Source organism: Ranitomeya imitator, chromosome 6, assembly GCF_032444005.1.
Source record: "Ranitomeya imitator isolate aRanImi1 chromosome 6, aRanImi1.pri, whole genome shotgun sequence".
Taxonomy (NCBI): domain Eukaryota; kingdom Metazoa; phylum Chordata; class Amphibia; order Anura; family Dendrobatidae; genus Ranitomeya; species Ranitomeya imitator.
In genome coordinates this window covers 561,572,377-561,589,932 of record NC_091287.1, presented here as the reverse complement: position 1 = coordinate 561,589,932, position 17,556 = coordinate 561,572,377, and the positions used below count along the sequence as shown (strand labels likewise).

General features: G+C 45.9%; 1 protein-coding gene across 2 annotated transcripts in view; it reads right to left on the bottom strand.

The window, feature by feature from the left end:
* Window positions 1-17,556, bottom strand: part of LOC138643184 (1-phosphatidylinositol 4,5-bisphosphate phosphodiesterase gamma-1-like) — a 180,166-nt gene that overhangs the window by 8,240 nt on the left and 154,370 nt on the right. The window contains exons 22-28 of one of the 2 annotated variants that reach the window (XM_069732017.1): window positions 11,963-12,059; window positions 11,800-11,884; window positions 11,543-11,706; window positions 9,908-10,004; window positions 3,666-3,890; window positions 603-751; window positions 34-148 (exon numbers count right to left, since the gene is read on the bottom strand). In XM_069732017.1, coding sequence (XP_069588118.1) covers window positions 34-148; window positions 603-751; window positions 3,666-3,890; window positions 9,908-10,004; window positions 11,543-11,706; window positions 11,800-11,884; window positions 11,963-12,059 — 932 coding nt within the window. Of the gene's footprint in view, window positions 1-33; window positions 149-602; window positions 752-3,665; window positions 3,891-9,907; window positions 10,005-11,542; window positions 11,707-11,799; window positions 12,060-17,556 lie in introns of both variants that reach the window. The other variant, XM_069732016.1, reaches the window with a different exon arrangement.

Below are 17,556 nucleotides of genomic sequence, written 5' to 3'. Positions count from 1 at the left end.
TGCGTATGGCGGTGGGGGATGGGCGGCGCTCACCTACGACGTCGCTCTTGTTTTTGCTGTTGTCGTACTCAGATCCGCAGACCTCCACTTCGACGAACGGACACACGATGCTCCGGCCATTTTTCGGGAGATGCCTGGCCCCCAGAATCTGGAATATCAGAAACATGGCTACTAAAAGGATCTCGACATCTATCATTACATAGCACATTTATGCTTTACACTGCAGCTCTGCTCTATGAAGGAAGCACAATGATCCCTGACTTAGCAGCCTCATCAGAGGCTTCGACTGTCCCCCATACTTTACCCTGCAGTAGTGCAGCTTATCCAGACATCATGTGTAGCTGGGCCTCCCATGGTCCTCCTATGTGATAATATGTGCCCTGTGAAGTCCGGGGCCCCTCTGCACCCCGGATCCCTCGCCTGGATCTGCACCCCAGATCCCGCGCCTGGGTCTGCACCCCAGATCCCGCGCCTGGGTCTGCACCCCGGATCCCTCGCCTGGGTCTGCACCCCGGATCCCGCGCCTGGGTCTGCACCCCGGATCCCGCGCCTGGGTCTGCACCCCGGATCCCTCGCCTGGATCTGCACACCGGATCACTCACCTGGATCTGCACCGTGATCGGCTCCACAATCTTCAGGCTGCTCTTATCAAACGGATCAAAGAAATCGTCCCTCATGATGTCCGGCTGCAGCACAAAGCCGCTCTGCCCCCCGAGCATGAAGAGCCCCTGGTTCAGCTGCATGGGCTTGTCTGTGGGAGGGAGAAGGTGAGACACGGGGCGGCTGGGACTTGTGCTCCGCTGTCACAGAAAGGCCGGCGTCACACTTGCGAGTTTTACGGACGTAAGAGCGCAGAAACTACGTCCGTAAAACTCGCAAAAAATACGGCACAATTATTCTCTATGCCCCTGCTCCTATCTGCCGTATTTTACTGATCAGTATTATACGGCTTTCTACGGCCGTAGAAAATCGCACCATGCTGCGTTTGTCACCGTATTGCGCAAATAAAACGCCAATGAAAGTCTATGGAAGCCCCAAAAATACGGATTACACACGGACCAGCAGTGTGACTTGCGAGAAATACGCAGCGGTGTTACAGAGAAAAGCCGGCAATTCAGTGCGGTGTACAGTAAAATCACACTGACAGCTTACAGTAGAATAGGTAGAATAAATATGTACACATAGAATAGGTATATATTTATATGTCAGTGAGACACATATATGTATATATATTCTTACTTCATACAGCCGCGATATAGCAAAAAGCCGGTAATTCAATTACCGGCTTTTGCTTTCTCCTTCCTAAAACCCGACATGATTTGAGACATGGTTTACATACAGTAAACCTCATATCACCATTTTTTTTGCAGATTCCACACTACTAATGTCAGTAGTGTGTATCTGCAAAATTTGGCCGTTCTAGCTCTTAAAATAAAGGGTTAAATGGCGGAAAAAATTGGCGTGGGCTCCCGCGCAATTTTCTCCGCCAGAGTAGTAAAGCCAGTGACTGAGGGCAGATATTAATAGCTTGGACAGGGTCCATGGTTATTGGCCCTCCCTGGCTAAAAATACCTGCCCCCAGCCACCCCAGAAAAGGCACATCTGGAAGATGCGCCTATTCTGGCACTTGGCCACTCTCTTCCCATTCCCGTGTAGCTGTGGGATATGGGGTAATGAAGGGTTAATGCCACCTTGCTATTGTAAGGTGACATTAAGCCTAATTAATAATGGAGAGGCGTCAATTATGACACCTATCCATTATTAATCCAATTGTAGTAAAGGGTTAAATAAAACACAAACACATTATTTAAAATTATTTTAATGAAATAAAAATAATGGTTGTTGGAGTATTTTATTCTACGCCCAATCCAGTCACTGAAGACCCTCGTTCTGTTACAAAAAAAACATAATAAACCAACAATATCCTTACCTTCCGCAGATCTGTAACGTCCAACGATGTAAATCCTTCTGAAGGGGTTAAAACATTTTGCAGCAAGGAGTTCCGCTAATGCAGGCTGCTCCTTGCTGCAAAACCCCGGGGAATGAAGCTAAATATAGGTCAATGATCTATATTTAGCTTCATTTGCGGTGAGGCGCCCTCTGCTGGCTGTTCATAGATCGTGGGAACTTACCTAGAAAGCTCCCAGGCTCGAGTTCATAAGAGGCGCCCTCTGCTGGCTGTTCATAGATCGTGGGAACTTTCCTAGAAAGCCTGGGAGCTTTTTCTTTTACAGAACGAGGGTCTTCAGTGACTGGATTGGGCGTTAAATAAAATATTACAACAACCTTTGTTTTTATTTCATTAAAATAATTTTTAATAATGTGTGTTTTTTTTTTTAACCCTTTCATTCAATTGGATTAATAATGGATAGGTGTCATAATTGACGCCTCTCCATTATTAATTAGGCTTAATGTCACCTTACAATAGCAAGGTGACATTAACCCTTCATTACCCCATATCCCACCGCTACACGAGAATGGGAAGAGAGTGGCCAAGTGCCAGAATAGGCGCATCTTCCAGATGTGCCTTTTCTGGGGCGGCTGGGGGCAGGTGTTTTTAGCCAGGGGGGGGGCAATAACCGTGGACCCTCTCCAGGCTATTAATATCTGCCCTCAGTCACTGGCTTTACTACTCTGGCGGAGAAAATTGCGCGGGAGCCCACGCCAATTTTTTCCGCCATTTAACCCTTTATTTTAAGAGCTAGAACGCCTAAATTTTGCATAGACACACTACTAACATTAGTAGTGTGAATATGCAAAAAAAATGGTGATATGAGATGGTTTACTGTATGTAATCATGTCTCATATCATGTCGGGTTTAGGAAGGAGAAAGCAAAAGCCGGTAATTGAATTACCGGCTTTTTGCTATCTCGCGCTGTATGAAGGAATAATATATATATATGTGTGTCTACTGACATATATCTATATATATATAGACAGTATATATGTTTTTATTTTTTTTTAACACATGGATCCCTTGTATAGCCGTATGTCGGTTTGGCAAGCCTGCGATAAAAACACGCAGTACGGATGCCATACGGATTACATACGGAGGATGCCATGCGCAAAAAACGCTGACACACCCTGCCTACGGAGGAGCTACGGACCACTATTTTCGGGACTTTTCAGCGTATTACGGCCGTAATATACAGACCGTATTTGCATACGCTGAGTGTGACGCCGGCCAAAGTCTGCACTGAGCTAAAGAATATATTATGCCTGCAGCTCTGGATGTGGCTGGAGTATAATATGCAGTGTAATTACAGAATTGTGCCTGCAGCTCGGGATATGACTGGAGTATAAATACAGAATTGTGCTGCAGCTCTGGATGTGGCTGGAGTATAATATACAGTGTAATTACAGAATTGTGCCTGCAGCTCTGGATGTGACTGGAGTATAAATACAGAATTGTGCTGCAGCTCTGGATGTGGCTGGAGTATAATAAGCAGTGTAATTACAGAATTGTGCTGCAGCTCTGGATGTGACTGGAGTATAATATGCAGTATAGCGCTGCAGCTCTGGATGCGGCTGGAGTGTGTGTAAGGCATGATGTACAGTATGTCAGGGTCTGTGCTCTGTCTCTCAGCATCTCGGGGTGTTCTTTAAATACAGGATATTTGATTATGGCCCCTTGGTCTATTCCCCACAGAGGGCGCCATGATTACCGGGGGTCTGGAAGTTCAGGGCCACGAGCTGACTCCCACAGATCCACATGGGCAGGGGGTCATAGTTGGAAGAATCCAGGCGCTGCCCTTTGGGGTAGACGCGGCTCAGCTGGCGCCGGTTGTACTGCAGGAATCTCTTCCCCTTGCTGCGGCTGGCGTACTTCTCCGCTTTGGTCTCGGGGAATGAAGACATATCCCGGTAACAAGCCTTCTCCGTGCCGATCTCTGCAAACAGCCAGAAGGTGTGTGTGTATATACCGCCAGGAGGTGTGTGTGTATACAGTGTGTGTATACAGCCAGGAGGTGTGTGTGTATACAGTGTGTGTATACAGCCAGGAGGTGTGTGTGTATACAGTGTGTGTATACAGCCAGAAGGTGTGTGTATATACAGTGTGTGTATACAGCCAGGAGGTGTGTGTGTGTATATACAGTGTGTATATACAGCCAGGAGGTGTGTGTATACAGTGTGTACATATCAGCCAGGTGGTGTGTGTATATACAGCCAGGAGGTGTGTGTATATACAGTGTGTATATACAGCCAGGAGGTGTGTGTGTATACAGCCAGGAGGTGTGTGTGTATACAGTGTGTGTATACAGCCAGGAGGTGTGTGTATATACAGTGTGTGTATACAGCCAGGAGGTGTGTGTGTGTATATACAGTGTGTATATACAGCCAGGAGGTGTGTGTATACAGTGTGTACATATCAGCCAGGTGGTGTGTGTATATACAGCCAGGAGGTGTGTGTATATACAGTGTGTATATACAGCCAGGAGGTGTGTGTATACAGTGTGTACATATCAGCCAGGTGGTGTGTGTATATACAGCCAGGAGGTGTGTGTGTATATACAGTGTGTACCATTGAAGCTCTAAAAAACTATAGGGAGAAAAATACTTTATCTAAAAAACTAATTAAAGCTGCCAAAAAGGAAACAGAGAAGCACATTGCTAAGGAGAGTAAAACTAATCCCAAACTGTTCTTCAACTATATCAATAGTAAAAGAATAAAAACTGAAAATGTAGGCCCCTTAAAAAATAGTGAGGAAAGAATGGTTGTAGATGACGAGGAAAAAGCTAACATATTAAACACCTTCTTCTCCACGGTATTCACGGTGGAAAATGAAATGCTAGGTGAAATCCCAAGAAACAATGAAAACCCTATATTAAGGGTCACCAATCTAACCCAAGAAGAGGTGCGAAACCGGCTAAATAAGATTAAAATAGATAAATCTCCGGGTCCGGATGGCATACACCCACGAGTACTAAGGGAACTAAGTAATGTAATAGATAAACCATTATTTCTTATTTTTAGGGACTCTATAGAGACAGGGTCTGTTCCGCAGGACTGGCGCATGGCAAATGTGGTGCCAATATTCAAAAAGGGCTCTAAAAGTGAACCTGGAAATTATAGGCCAGTAAGTCTAACCTCTATTGTTGGTAAAATATTTGAAGGGTTTCTGAGGGATGTTATTCTGGATTATCTCAATGAGAATAACTGTTTAACTCCATATCAGCATGGGTTTATGAGAAATCGCTCCTGTCAAACCAATCTAATCAGTTTTTATGAAGAGGTAAGCTATAGACTGGACCACGGTGAGTCATTGGACGTGGTATATCTCGATTTTTCCAAAGCGTTTGATACCGTGCCGCACAAGAGGTTGGTACACAAAATGAGAATGCTTGGTCTGGGGGAAAATGTGTGTAAATGGGTTAGTAACTGGCTTAGTGATAGAAAGCAGAGGGTGGTTATAAATGGTATAGTCTCTAACTGGGTCGCTGTGACCAGTGGGGACCGCAGGGGTCAGTATTGGGACCTGTTCTCTTCAACATATTCATTAATGATCTGGTAGAAGGTTTACACAGTAAAATATCGATATTTGCAGATGATACAAAACTATGTAAAGCAGTTAATACAAGAGAAGATAGTATTCTGCTACAGATGGATCTGGATAAGTTGGAAACTTGGGCTGAAAGGTGGCAGATGAGGTTTAACAATGATAAATGTAAGGTTATACACATGGGAAGAAGGAATCAATATCACCATTACACACTGAACGGGAAACCACTGGGTAAATCTGACAGGGAGAAGGACTTGGGGATCCTAGTTAATGATAAACTTACCTGGAGCAGCCAGTGCCAGGCAGCAGCTGCCAAGGCAAACAGGATCATGGGGTGCATTAAAAGAGGTCTGGATACACATGATGAGAGCATTATACTGCCTCTGTACAAATCCCTAGTTAGACCGCACATGGAGTACTGTGTCCAGTTTTGGGCATCGGTGCTCAGGAAGGATATAATGGAACTAGAGAGAGTACAAAGGAGGGCAACAAAATTAATAAAGGGGATGGGAGAACTACAATACCCAGATAGATTAGCGAAATTAGGATTATTTAGTCTAGAAAAAAGACGACTGAGGGGCGATCTAATAACCATGTATAAGTATATAAGGGGACAATACAAATATCTCGCTGAGGATCTGTTTTTTACCAAGGAAGGTGACGGGCACAAGGGGGCATTCTTTGCGTCTGGAGGAGAGAAGGTTTTTCCACCAACATAGAAGAGGATTCTTTACTGTTAGGGCAGTGAGAATCTGGAATTGCTTGCCTGAGGAGGTGGTGATGGCGAACTCAGTCGAGGGGTTCAAGAGAGGCCTGGATGTCTTCCTGGAGCAGAACAATATTGTATCATACAATTATTAGGTTCTGTAGAAGGACGTAGATCTGGGTATTTATTATGATGGAATATAGGCTGAACTGGATGGACAAATGTCTTTTTTCGGCCTTACTAACTATGTTACTATGTTACTATGTTACATATCAGCCAGGAGGTGTGTGTGTATATACAGTGTGTACATATCAGCCAGGAGATGTGTGTGTATATACAGTGTGTACATATCAGTCAGGAGGTGTGTGTGTATATACAGTGTGTACATATCAGTCAGGAGGTGTGTGTATATACAGCCAGGAGGTGTGTGTGTATATACAGTGTGTATACAGCCAGGAGGTGTGTGTATATACAGTGTGTACATATCAGCCAGGAGGTGTGTGTGTATACAGTGTGTATATACAGCCAGGAGGTGTGTGTGTATATACAGTGTGTACATATCAGTCAGGAGGTGTGTGTATATACAGTGTGTACATATCAGTCAGGAGGTGTGTGTATATACAGTGTGTACATATCAGCCAGGAGGTGTGTGTATATACAGTGTGTACATATCAGCCAGGTGGTGTGTGTATATACAGCCAGGAGGTGTGTGTGTATACAGTGTGTGTATACAGCCAGGAGGTGTGTGTATAGTAACATAGTAACATAGTAACATAGTTAGTAAGGCCGAAAAAAGACATTTGTCCATCCAGTTCAGCCTATATTCCGTCATAATAAATCCCCAGATCTACGTCCTTCTACAGAACCTAATAATTGTATGATACAATATTGTTCTGCTCCAGGAAGACATCCAGGCCTCTCTTGAACCCCTCGACTGAGTTCGCCATCACCACCTCCTCAGGCAAGCAATTCCAGATTCTCACTGCCCTAACAGTAAAGAATCCTCTTCTATGTTGGTGGAAAAACCTTCTCTCCTCCAGACGCAAAGAATGCCCCCTTGTGCCCGTCACCTTCCTTGGTATAAACAGATCCTCAGCGAGATATTTGTATTGTCCCCTTATATACTTATACATGGTTATTAGATCGCCCCTCAGTCGTCTTTTTTCTAGACTAAATAATCCTAATTTCGCTAATCTATCTGGGTATTGTAGTTCTCCCATCCCCTTTATTAATTTTGTTGCCCTCCTTTGTACTCTCTCTAGTTCCATTATATCCTTCCTGAGCACCGGTGCCCAAAACTGGACACAGTACTCCATGTGCGGTCTAACTAGGGATTTGTACAGAGGCAGTATAATGCTCTCATCATGTGTATCCAGACCTCTTTCAATGCACCCCATGATCCTGTTTGCCTTGGCAGCTGCTGCCTGGCACTGGCTGCTCCAGGTAAGTTTATCATTAACTAGGATCCCCAAGTCCTTCTCCCTGTCAGATTTACCCAGTGGTTTCCCGTTCAGTGTGTAATGGTGATATTGATTCCCTCTTCCCATGTGTATAACCTTACATTTATCATTGTTAAACCTCATCTGCCACCTTTCAGCCCAAGTTTCCAACTTATCCAGATCCATCTGTAGCAGAATACTATCTTCTCTTGTATTAACTGCTTTACATAGTTTTGTATCATCTGCAAATATCGATATTTTACTGTGTAAACCTTCTACCAGATCATTAATGAATATGTTGAAGAGAACAGGTCCCAATACTGACCCCTGCGGTACCCCACTGGTCACAGCGACCCAGTTAGAGACTATACCATTTATAACCACCCTCTGCTTTCTATCACTAAGCCAGTTACTAACCCATTTACACACATTTTCCCCCAGACCAAGCATTCTCATTTTGTGTACCAACCTCTTGTGCGGCACGGTATCAAACGCTTTGGAAAAATCGAGATATACCACGTCCAATGACTCACCGTGGTCCAGCCTATAGCTTACCTCTTCATAAAAACTGATTAGATTGGTTTGACAGGAGCGATTTCTCATAAACCCATGCTGATATGGAGTTAAACAGTTATTCTCATTGAGATAATCCAGAATAACATCCCTCAGAAACCCTTCAAATATTTTACCAACAATAGAGGTTAGACTTACTGGCCTATAATTTCCAGGTTCACTTTTAGAGCCCTTTTTGAATATTGGCACCACATTTGCTATGCGCCAATCCTGCGGAACAGACCCTGTCGCTATAGAGTCCCTAAAAATAAGAAATAATGGTTTATCTATTACATTACTTAGTTCTCTTAGTACTCGTGGGTGTATGCCATCCGGACCCGGAGATTTATCTATTTTAATCTTATTTAGCTGGTTTCGCACCTCTTCTTGGGTTAGATTGGTGACCCTTATATATATATATATATATATATATATATATATATATATATATATATATATATATATATATATATATATATATATATACAGTGTGTACATATCAGCCAGGAGGTGTGTGTGTATACATATCAGTCAGGAGGTGTGTGTATATACAGTGTGTACATATCAGCCAGGAGTTGTGTGTGTATACATATCAGTCAGGAGGTGTGTGTATATACAGTGTGTACATATCAGCCAGGAGGTGTGTGTGTATACAGTGTGTATATACAGCCAGGAGGTGTGTGTGTATATACAGTGTGTGTATACAGCCAGGAGGTGTGTGTGTATATACAGTGTGTACATATCAGCCAGGAGGTGTGTGTGTATACAGTGTGTATATACAGCCAGGAGGTGTGTGTGTATACAGTGTGTACATATCAGCCAGGAGGTGTGTGTGTATACAGTGTGTACATATCAGCCAGGAGGTGTGTGTGTATACAGTGTGTATATACAGCCAGGAGGTGTGTGTGTATACAGTGTGTATATACAGCCAGGAGGTGTGTGTGTATATACAGTGTGTATATACAGCCAGAAGGTGTGTGTGTGTATATACAGTGTGTGTATACAGTGTGTACATATCAGTCAGGAGGTGTGTGTATATACAGTGTGTGTATACAGCCAGGAGGTGTGTGTGTATACACAGTGTACACATATCAGCCAGGAGTTGTGTGTGTATATACAGTGTGTACATATCAGCCAGGAGGTGTGTGTATATACAGTGTGTACATATCAGCCAGGAGGTGTGTGTATATACAGTGTGTACATATCAGCCAGGAGGTGTGTGTGTATACAGTGTGTACATATCAGCCAGGAGGTGTGTGTATATACAGCCAGGAGGTGTGTGTGTATATACAGTGTGTACATATCAGCCAGGAGGTGTGTGTATATACAGTGTGTACATATCAGCCAGGAGATGTGTGTATATACAGCCAGGAGGTGTGTGTGTGTATATACAGTGTGTACATATCAGCCAGGAGATGTGTGTGTATATACAGTGTGTACATATCAGCCAGGAGATGTGTGTGTATATACAGTGTGTACATATCAGCCAGGAGGTGTGTGTATATACAGTGTGTACATATCAGCCAGGAGATGTGTGTATATACAGCCAGGAGGTGTGTGTGTGTATATACAGTGTGTACATATCAGCCAGGAGGTGTGTGTCCGTGTGTGTATATATATATATATATATATATATATATTATATTGTATATACAGTGTGTACATATCTATATAATTATGAGAACGTAGTACAGTATCTGTTCTCTTACTTTCTTCATCGAAGGGCACAGGGCGGCAGTAGACCACCAGCTCCGACAGCTCCAGCGCGATCTTCTTCCTTCGCTCCATGATCTTCCCTTCTTGCATCTGTAAGAGCCGGACGTCACGTTACACACGAGCCGCACGTTACATCTGTGTATCTGATGTAGCAGAGCCGTGTGCTGCTGTGATGTCACAGCTGTGTTTTGTGCACTCAGCCAATGAGATGTCTCCTGCCTGCTCTTGCCCCTCCCCTGCAGAAGACATGATGTCACTGCAGCTGCATCCCCCTCCTGTCCCTTCTCGTCTGCCAGCACAACTCTGGCTCTGGATTATAGGTTTCCGCACATTTGGGAAAGGAGAACTACAGGAGGCTGAAAAAGGAATGGAGTCATTGAAAACTACAGCTCGTTCCGCACAAAGTGATCCTTATACGGAGACTGGGAAGAAAACATAAAGTTCTGGTTCTTGAACGAAAATTGGAAAAAAAAAGGAACAATTGGCCGGTCCTTAAGTGGTTAAAGGTGAACTCCCGAGTTCTTCCCAGCAGTGCAGGTTGGGGGGCTTCTACCTTCTTCCCAAATGGTGCAGGTTTTGGGGTTCCTACATTCTTCCCTAGCAGTGCAGGTTAGGGGTTCCGACATTGTTCTCTAGCACTGCAGGTTTTGGGGATCCTATGTTCTTCCCTAGTGGTGCAGGTTGGGGGGCTCCTACATTCTTCTCTAGCACTGCAGTTTTTGGGGCTCCTGTGTTCTTCCCTAGCGGTGCAGGTTGGGGGACTCCTACCTTCTTCCCAAATGGTGCAGGTTGGGGGGCTCCTACATTCTTCTCTAGCACTGCAGTTTTGGGGCTCCTATGTTCTTCCCTAGCGGTGCAGGTTGGGGGACTCCTATATTCTTCCCTAGCGGTGCAGTTTTTGGGGCTCCTATGTTCTTCCCTAGCGGTGCAGTTTTTGGGGCTCCTACATTCTTCTCTAGCACTGCAGTTTTCGGGGCTCCTATGTTCTTCCCTAGCGGTGCAGGTTGGGGGACTCCTATATTCTTCCCTAGCGGTGCAGTTTTTGGGGCTCCTATGTTCTTCCCTAGCGGTGCAGTTTTTGGGGCTCCTACATTCTTCTCTAGCACTGCAGTTTTCGGGGCTCCTATGTTCTTCCCTAGCGGTGCAGGTTGGGGGGCTCCTATGTTCTTCCCTAGCGGTGCAGTTTTTGGGGCTCCTATGTTCTTCCCTAGCGGTGCAGGTTGGGGGGCTCCTACATTCTTCTCTAGCACTGCAGTTTTTGGGGCTCCTATGTTCTTCCCTAGCGGTGCAGGTTGGGGGGCTCCTACATTCTTCTCTAGCACTGCAGTTTTTAGGGCTCCTATGTTCTTCCCTAGCGGTGCAGGTTGGGGGGCTCCTACATTCTTCTCTAGCACTGCAGTTTTTGGGGCTCCTATGTTGTTCCCTAGCGGTGCAGGTTGGGGGGCTCCTACATTCCTCCTTATGAGGCTCCGGAACTGTGTGTCTCTGTGGAAGTCGAGATCTGACAACTGTGCTTATAACTTGTCAAGAAGGCTGTTGTCAGAAGCAGGACGACTGGGAGGGGTTTCTGCCAATTCTGTGCCCCCAATGATGCAGAGGGCACACAAAGGCTTTATCGGTGGTCTCACCCTGGCATCGGCGTTCTGTGCGGCTTCACGAATCTTTGCGATCCAGTCGTTCAGCTCCTCCTGAGAATCAGCCGCCACGTCCAGCGCCTGTGAGGGGTGGGACATCTGCTGGGAGTGGATGGTGAACATGTGGGGCCGGGGGCTGCGACCTTCCTTCGATAAAACTGAGGAGAGGGAAGAGACAATCAATCATGGAGTCATGAGATCTAGGACGGACCCCGGATTTCTGCGATCTGTGTGAGGCCCCCCGTACTCACCGATGTGGCATGACGGGACATCTATAAAACCCTTCAGGAAGTTCCCCAGCGGGCTGTTCTCTGCAGACTGACCGAAGAACAGGGACTGGGGGGCAGAGAGGTAAGATGTCAGCAAGCGAAGCCCCCAAAACCCAAGTGTATTTATCTCAGGGGGACATCTGACCGTATCGTCCTGCTCCGAGGTCACCGCTGCACTCATCTCCTCCACATAGTTCGCCGGGAACCAAAGCTGCTTCTTCCCACCGTAGTCACCGCGCCACCTGCAGGTCAGAGGGGGAACAGCGGGGTTGTAACTAATATTTCCCGACCACACAGAGCGGACATCTCCATGTGTGTTAGGCCCCATCACGCGTCCGTTTTTCCATGTCCGTATGCTGTCTGTTTTTGAAGGACCACGAATACGGACACACGCACACATACAATAGTTGTGCGTACATGTCAGATTTTTCACATGGACCATGTGTTCGTGTGAAAAACCTGCAGATATGTTCGTTTTTGGAACAGCACCATGGACAAAATGCGAGCTGCACACTGATGATACACGGATGCATGACACGTACCGGCGCCTGGTAAAAGCCGTACGGTTCACACTGTTCCCAGGCGCCGGTGACTGAAGGCAGCGCTCATCATTATCACCTGGTCTCCTTGTGATCAGCGCGGCCAGGTGACAATGATGGGAGTTGTATTAAGCACCGTGATTGTACATAATGTATAAATAAATACTTTTTTTTTTTTAAAAAGACATGGGCTCCCGCATAACTTCCATAAACAGCAGAGGGAAAGCCGGTGGTTGGGGCCAATGTTAATAATCTGGTAAAGGGGCCAAGAGCCCTGAATGTTCCAAGGCTGTTAACATCAGCTCACAGCTGTTTGCTTAGCTTTTACTGGTTACTTTACGGAGCCCAGAAAAAAACGACTTTGGGTCTCCCTATAAATGCTGACCAGCAAAGGCTAAACAGACAGATATTAAAAGCCTGGCAAGAGGCCATGGATAATGGCCCCTGTTGTGAATTCTGTTGTCCAGCTCCCTCCTGTGGTCATGAATGGTACTTCGGTTGGTTCTGTCCATGGGCTTCCTCTGGTGGTTGTGAGTGGAGCTGCGGCTTCTGAGTTTGGATTGCGGTCAGCAGAGTTCCCACGTCTCAGAGCTCGTCCTGCGTTATTAGTAACTATCAGGTCATTCCGTGTGCTCTTAACCACCAGGTCCATTATTGTCCTGACCACCAGGTCATAACAGTACAGGTGGCCCAAAGTATTAATGCATCTCAATAGAGGGATAAGAGAAGTTCTGAGACCATTTTTTTTTCTTTTCAGTGTGTTTTGTCTCTCTTTTCCCCTTTACCTCTGGGTGGTTCAGGATACAGGTGTAGACATGGACATTCAAGGTCTGTCCTCTTGTATGGATAATCTCACTGCAAGGGTACAAAACATTCAAGATTTTTTGGTTCAGAATCCGATGTTAGAGCTTAGGATTCCAATTCCTGATTTGTTTTTTTGGTGATAGATTTAAGTTTCTGAATTTCAAAAATAATTGTAAATTGTTTCTTGCTTTGAAACCTCGCTCCTCTGGTGACCCAGTTCAACAAGTGAAAATCATTATTTCTTTGTTACGTGGCGATCCTCAAGACTGGGCATTTTCCCTTGCGCCAGGAGATCCGGCATTGCGTGATGTTGATGCGTTTTTTCTGGCGCTCGGATTGCTTTATGATGAACCAAATTCAGTGGATCAGGCAGAGAAAATCTTGCTGGCTCTGTGTCAGGGTCAGGATGAAGCGGAGATATATTGTCAGAAGTTTAGAAAGTGGTCTGTGCTCACTTAGTGGAATGAATGTGCCCTGGCAGCAATTTTCAGAAAGGGTCTCTCTGAAGCCCTTAAGGATGTCATGGTGGGATTTCCCATGCCTGCTGGTCTGAATGAGTCTATGTCTTTGGCCATTCAGATCGATCGACGCTTGCGTGAGCGTAAAGCTGTGCACCATTTGGCGGTACTATCTGAGCATGGGCCTGAGCCTATGCAATCATTGCAATGTGATAGAACTTTGACCAGAGCTGAACGGCAAGAACACAGACGTCGGAATGGGCTATGTTTTTACTGTGGTGATTCCACTCATGCTATCTCCTATTGTCCTAAGCGCACTAAGCGGTTCGCTAGGTCTGCCACCATTGGTACGGTACAGTCGAAATTTCGTTTGTCCGTTACTCTGATTTGCTCTTTGTCATCCTATTCTGTTATGGCATTTGTGGATTCAGGCGCTGCCCTGAATTTGATGGACTTGGAGTATGCTAGGCGCTGTGGTTTTTTCTTGGAGCCCTTGCAGCATCCTATTCCATTGAGAGGAATTGATGCTACGCCTTTGGCCAAGAATAAGCCTCAGTACTGGACCCAATTGACCATGTGCATGGCTCCTGCACATCAGGAGGATATCCGCTTTTTGGTGTTGCATAATCTGCATGATGTGGTCGTTTTGGGGTTGCCATGGCTACAGGTCCATAATCCAGTATTTGATTGGAAATCTATGTCTGTGTCCAGCTGGGGTTGTCAGGGGGTACATGGTGATGTTCCATTTTTGTCTATTTCGTCATCCACCCCTTCTGAAGTCCCAGAGTTTTTGTCGGATTACCGGGATGTATTTGATGAGCCCAAAGCCAGTGCCCTACCTCCTCATAGGGATTGCGATTGTGCTATTAATTTGATTCCTGGTAGTAAGTTTCCTAAGGGCCGATTGTTCAATTTATCTGTGCCAGAGCACGCCTCTATGCGGAGTTATGTAAAGGAATCCTTGGAGAAGGGTCATATTCGCCCATCGTCATCACCGTTAGGAGCAGGGTTCTTTTTTGTGGCCAAGAAGGATGGTTCTTTGAGACCTTGTATTGATTACCGCCTTCTTAATAAGATCACAGTCAAATTTCAGTATCCTTTGCCGTTGCTGTCTGATTTGTTTGCTCGGATTAAGGGGGCTAGTTGGTTCACCAAGATAGATCTTCGTGGTGCGTATAATCTTGTGCGTATTAAACAGGGCGATGAATGGAAAACAGCATTTAATACGCCCGAGGGCCATTTTGAGTACCTGGTTATGCCATTCGGGCTTTCCAATGCTCCATCAGTATTTCAGTCCTTTATGCATGACATCTTCCGAGAGTACCTGGATAAATTCCTGATTGTATATTTGGATGATATTCTGGTCTTCTCGGATGATTGGGAGTCTCACGTGAAGCAGGTCAGAATGGTGTTCCAGGTCCTTCGTGCGAATTCTTTGTTTGTGAAGGGGTCAAAGTGTCTCTTTGGAGTTCAGAAGGTTTCATTTTTGGGTTTCATTTTTTCCCCTTCTACTATCGAGATGGACCCTGTTAAAGTTCAGGCCATTTATGATTGGACTCAGCCAACATCTCTGAAGAGTCTGCAGAAGTTCCTGGGCTTTGCTAATTTTTATCGTCGCTTCATCAGTAATTTTTCTAGTGTTGCTAAACCGTTGACTGATTTGACCAAGAAGGGTGCTGATGTGGTCAATTGGTCTTCTGCGGCTGTGGAAGCTTTTCAGGAGTTGAAGCGTCGTTTTTCTTCTGCCCCTGTGTTGTGCCAGCCAGATGTTTCGCTTCCGTTTCAAGTCGAGGTTGATGCTTCTGAGATTGGAGCAGGGGCTGTTTTGTCGCAAAGAAGTTCTGATGGCTCGGTGATGAAACCATGTGCCTTCTTTTCTAGAAAGTTTTCGCCTGCTGAGCGCAATTATGATGTTGGCAATCGAGAGTTGTTGGCCATGAAGTGGGCATTCGAGGAGTGGCGTCATTGGCTTGAAGGAGCCAAGCATCGTGTGGTGGTCTTGACGGATCACAAGAATTTGACTTATCTCGAGTCTGCCAAACGGTTGAATCCTAGACAGGCTCGTTGGTCGCTATTTTTCTCCCGTTTTGATTTTGTGGTTTCGTACCTTCCAGGCTCTAAGAATGTGAAGGCTGATGCCCTGTCAAGGAGTTTTGTGCCCGACTCTCCGGGTGTTCCTGAGCCGGCGGGTATTCTCAAAGAGGGGGTAATTTTGTCTGCCATCTCCCCTGATTTGCGGCGGGTGCTGCAAAAATTTCAGGCTGATAGACCTGACCGTTGCCCAGCGGAGAAACTGTTTGTCCCTGATAAATGGACTAGTAGAGTTATCTCTGAGGTTCATTGTTCGGTGTTGGCTGGTCATCCTGGAATCTTTGGTACCAGAGATTTGGTGGCTAGATCCTTTTGGTGGCCGTCTTTGTCGCGGGATGTGCGTTCTTTTGTGCAGTCCTGTGGGACTTGTGCTCGGGCTAAGCCCTGCTGTTCTCATGCCAGTGGGTTGCTTTTGCCCTTGCCGGTCCCGAAGAGGCCCTGGACGCATATCTCTACGGATTTTATTTCGGATCTCCCTGTCTCTCAAAAGATGTCGGTCATTTGGGTGGTTTGTGATCGCTTCTCTAAGATGGTCCATTTGGTACCCTTGTCTAAATTGCCTTCCTCCTCTGATTTGGTGCCATTGTTTTTCCAGCATGTGGTTCGTTTACATGGCATTCCGGAGAACATCGTTTCGGACAGAGGTTCCCAGTTTGTTTCGAGGTTTTGGCGAGCCTTTTGTGCTAGGATGGGCATTGATTTGTCTTTTTCCTCGGCTTTCCATCCTCAGACAAATGGCCAAACCGAACGAACTAATCAGACTTTGGAAACATATCTGAGATGCTTTGTTTCTGCTGATCAGGATGATTGGGTGTCCTTTTTGCCTTTGGCTGAGTTCGCCCTTAATAATAGGGCCAGCTCGGCTACTTTGGTTTCGCCGTTTTTCTGCAATTCTGGTTTCCATCCTCGTTTCTCTTCAGGGCAGGTTGAGTCTTCGGACTGTCCTGGTGTAGATACTGTGGTGGATAGGTTGCAGCAGATTTGGACTCATGTGGTGGACAATTTGACATTGTCCCAGGAGAAGGCTCAACGTTTTGCTAACCGCCGGCGCTGTGTGGGTCCCCGACTTCGTGTTGGGGATTTGGTTTGGTTGTCGTCTCGTTATGTTCCTATGAAGGTTTCCTCTCCTAAGTTTAAGCCTCGTTTCATTGGTCCGTATAAGATTTCTGAGGTTATCAATCCTGTGTCATTTCGTTTGACCCTTCCAGCTTCTTTTGCCATCCATAATGTATTCCATAGGTCATTGTTGCGGAGATACGTGGCGCCTGTGGTTCCATCCGTTGATCCTCCTGCCCCGGTGTTGGTTGAGGGGGAGTTGGAGTATGTGGTGGAGAAGATTTTGGATTCTCGTATTTCGAGACGGAAACTCCAGTACCTGGTCAAGTGGAAGGGTTATGGTCAGGAAGATAATTCCTGGGTCTTTGCCTCTGATGTTCATGCTGCCGATCTGGTTCGTGCCTTTCATTTGGCTCGTCCTGGTCGGCCTGGGGGCTCTGGTGAGGGTTCGGTGACCCCTCCTCAAGGGGGGGTACTGTTGTGAATTCTGTTGTCGGGCTCCCTCCTGTGGTCATGAATGGTACTTCGGCTGGTTCTGTCCATGGACTTTCTCTGGTGGCTGTGGGTGTTTCTGAGTTTCCTTCCACAGGTGACGAGGTTAATTCGTTAGCTGCTGCTCTATTTAACTCCACTTAGATCTTTGCTCCATGCCACCTGTCAATGTTCCAGTATTGGTCTAGTTCACTCCTGGATCGTTCTTGTGACCTGTCTTCCCAGCAGAAGCTAAGTTCCTGCTTGTTTTTCTCTGGTTTGCTATTTTTCTGTCCAGCTTGCTATTTTGATTTTTGTCT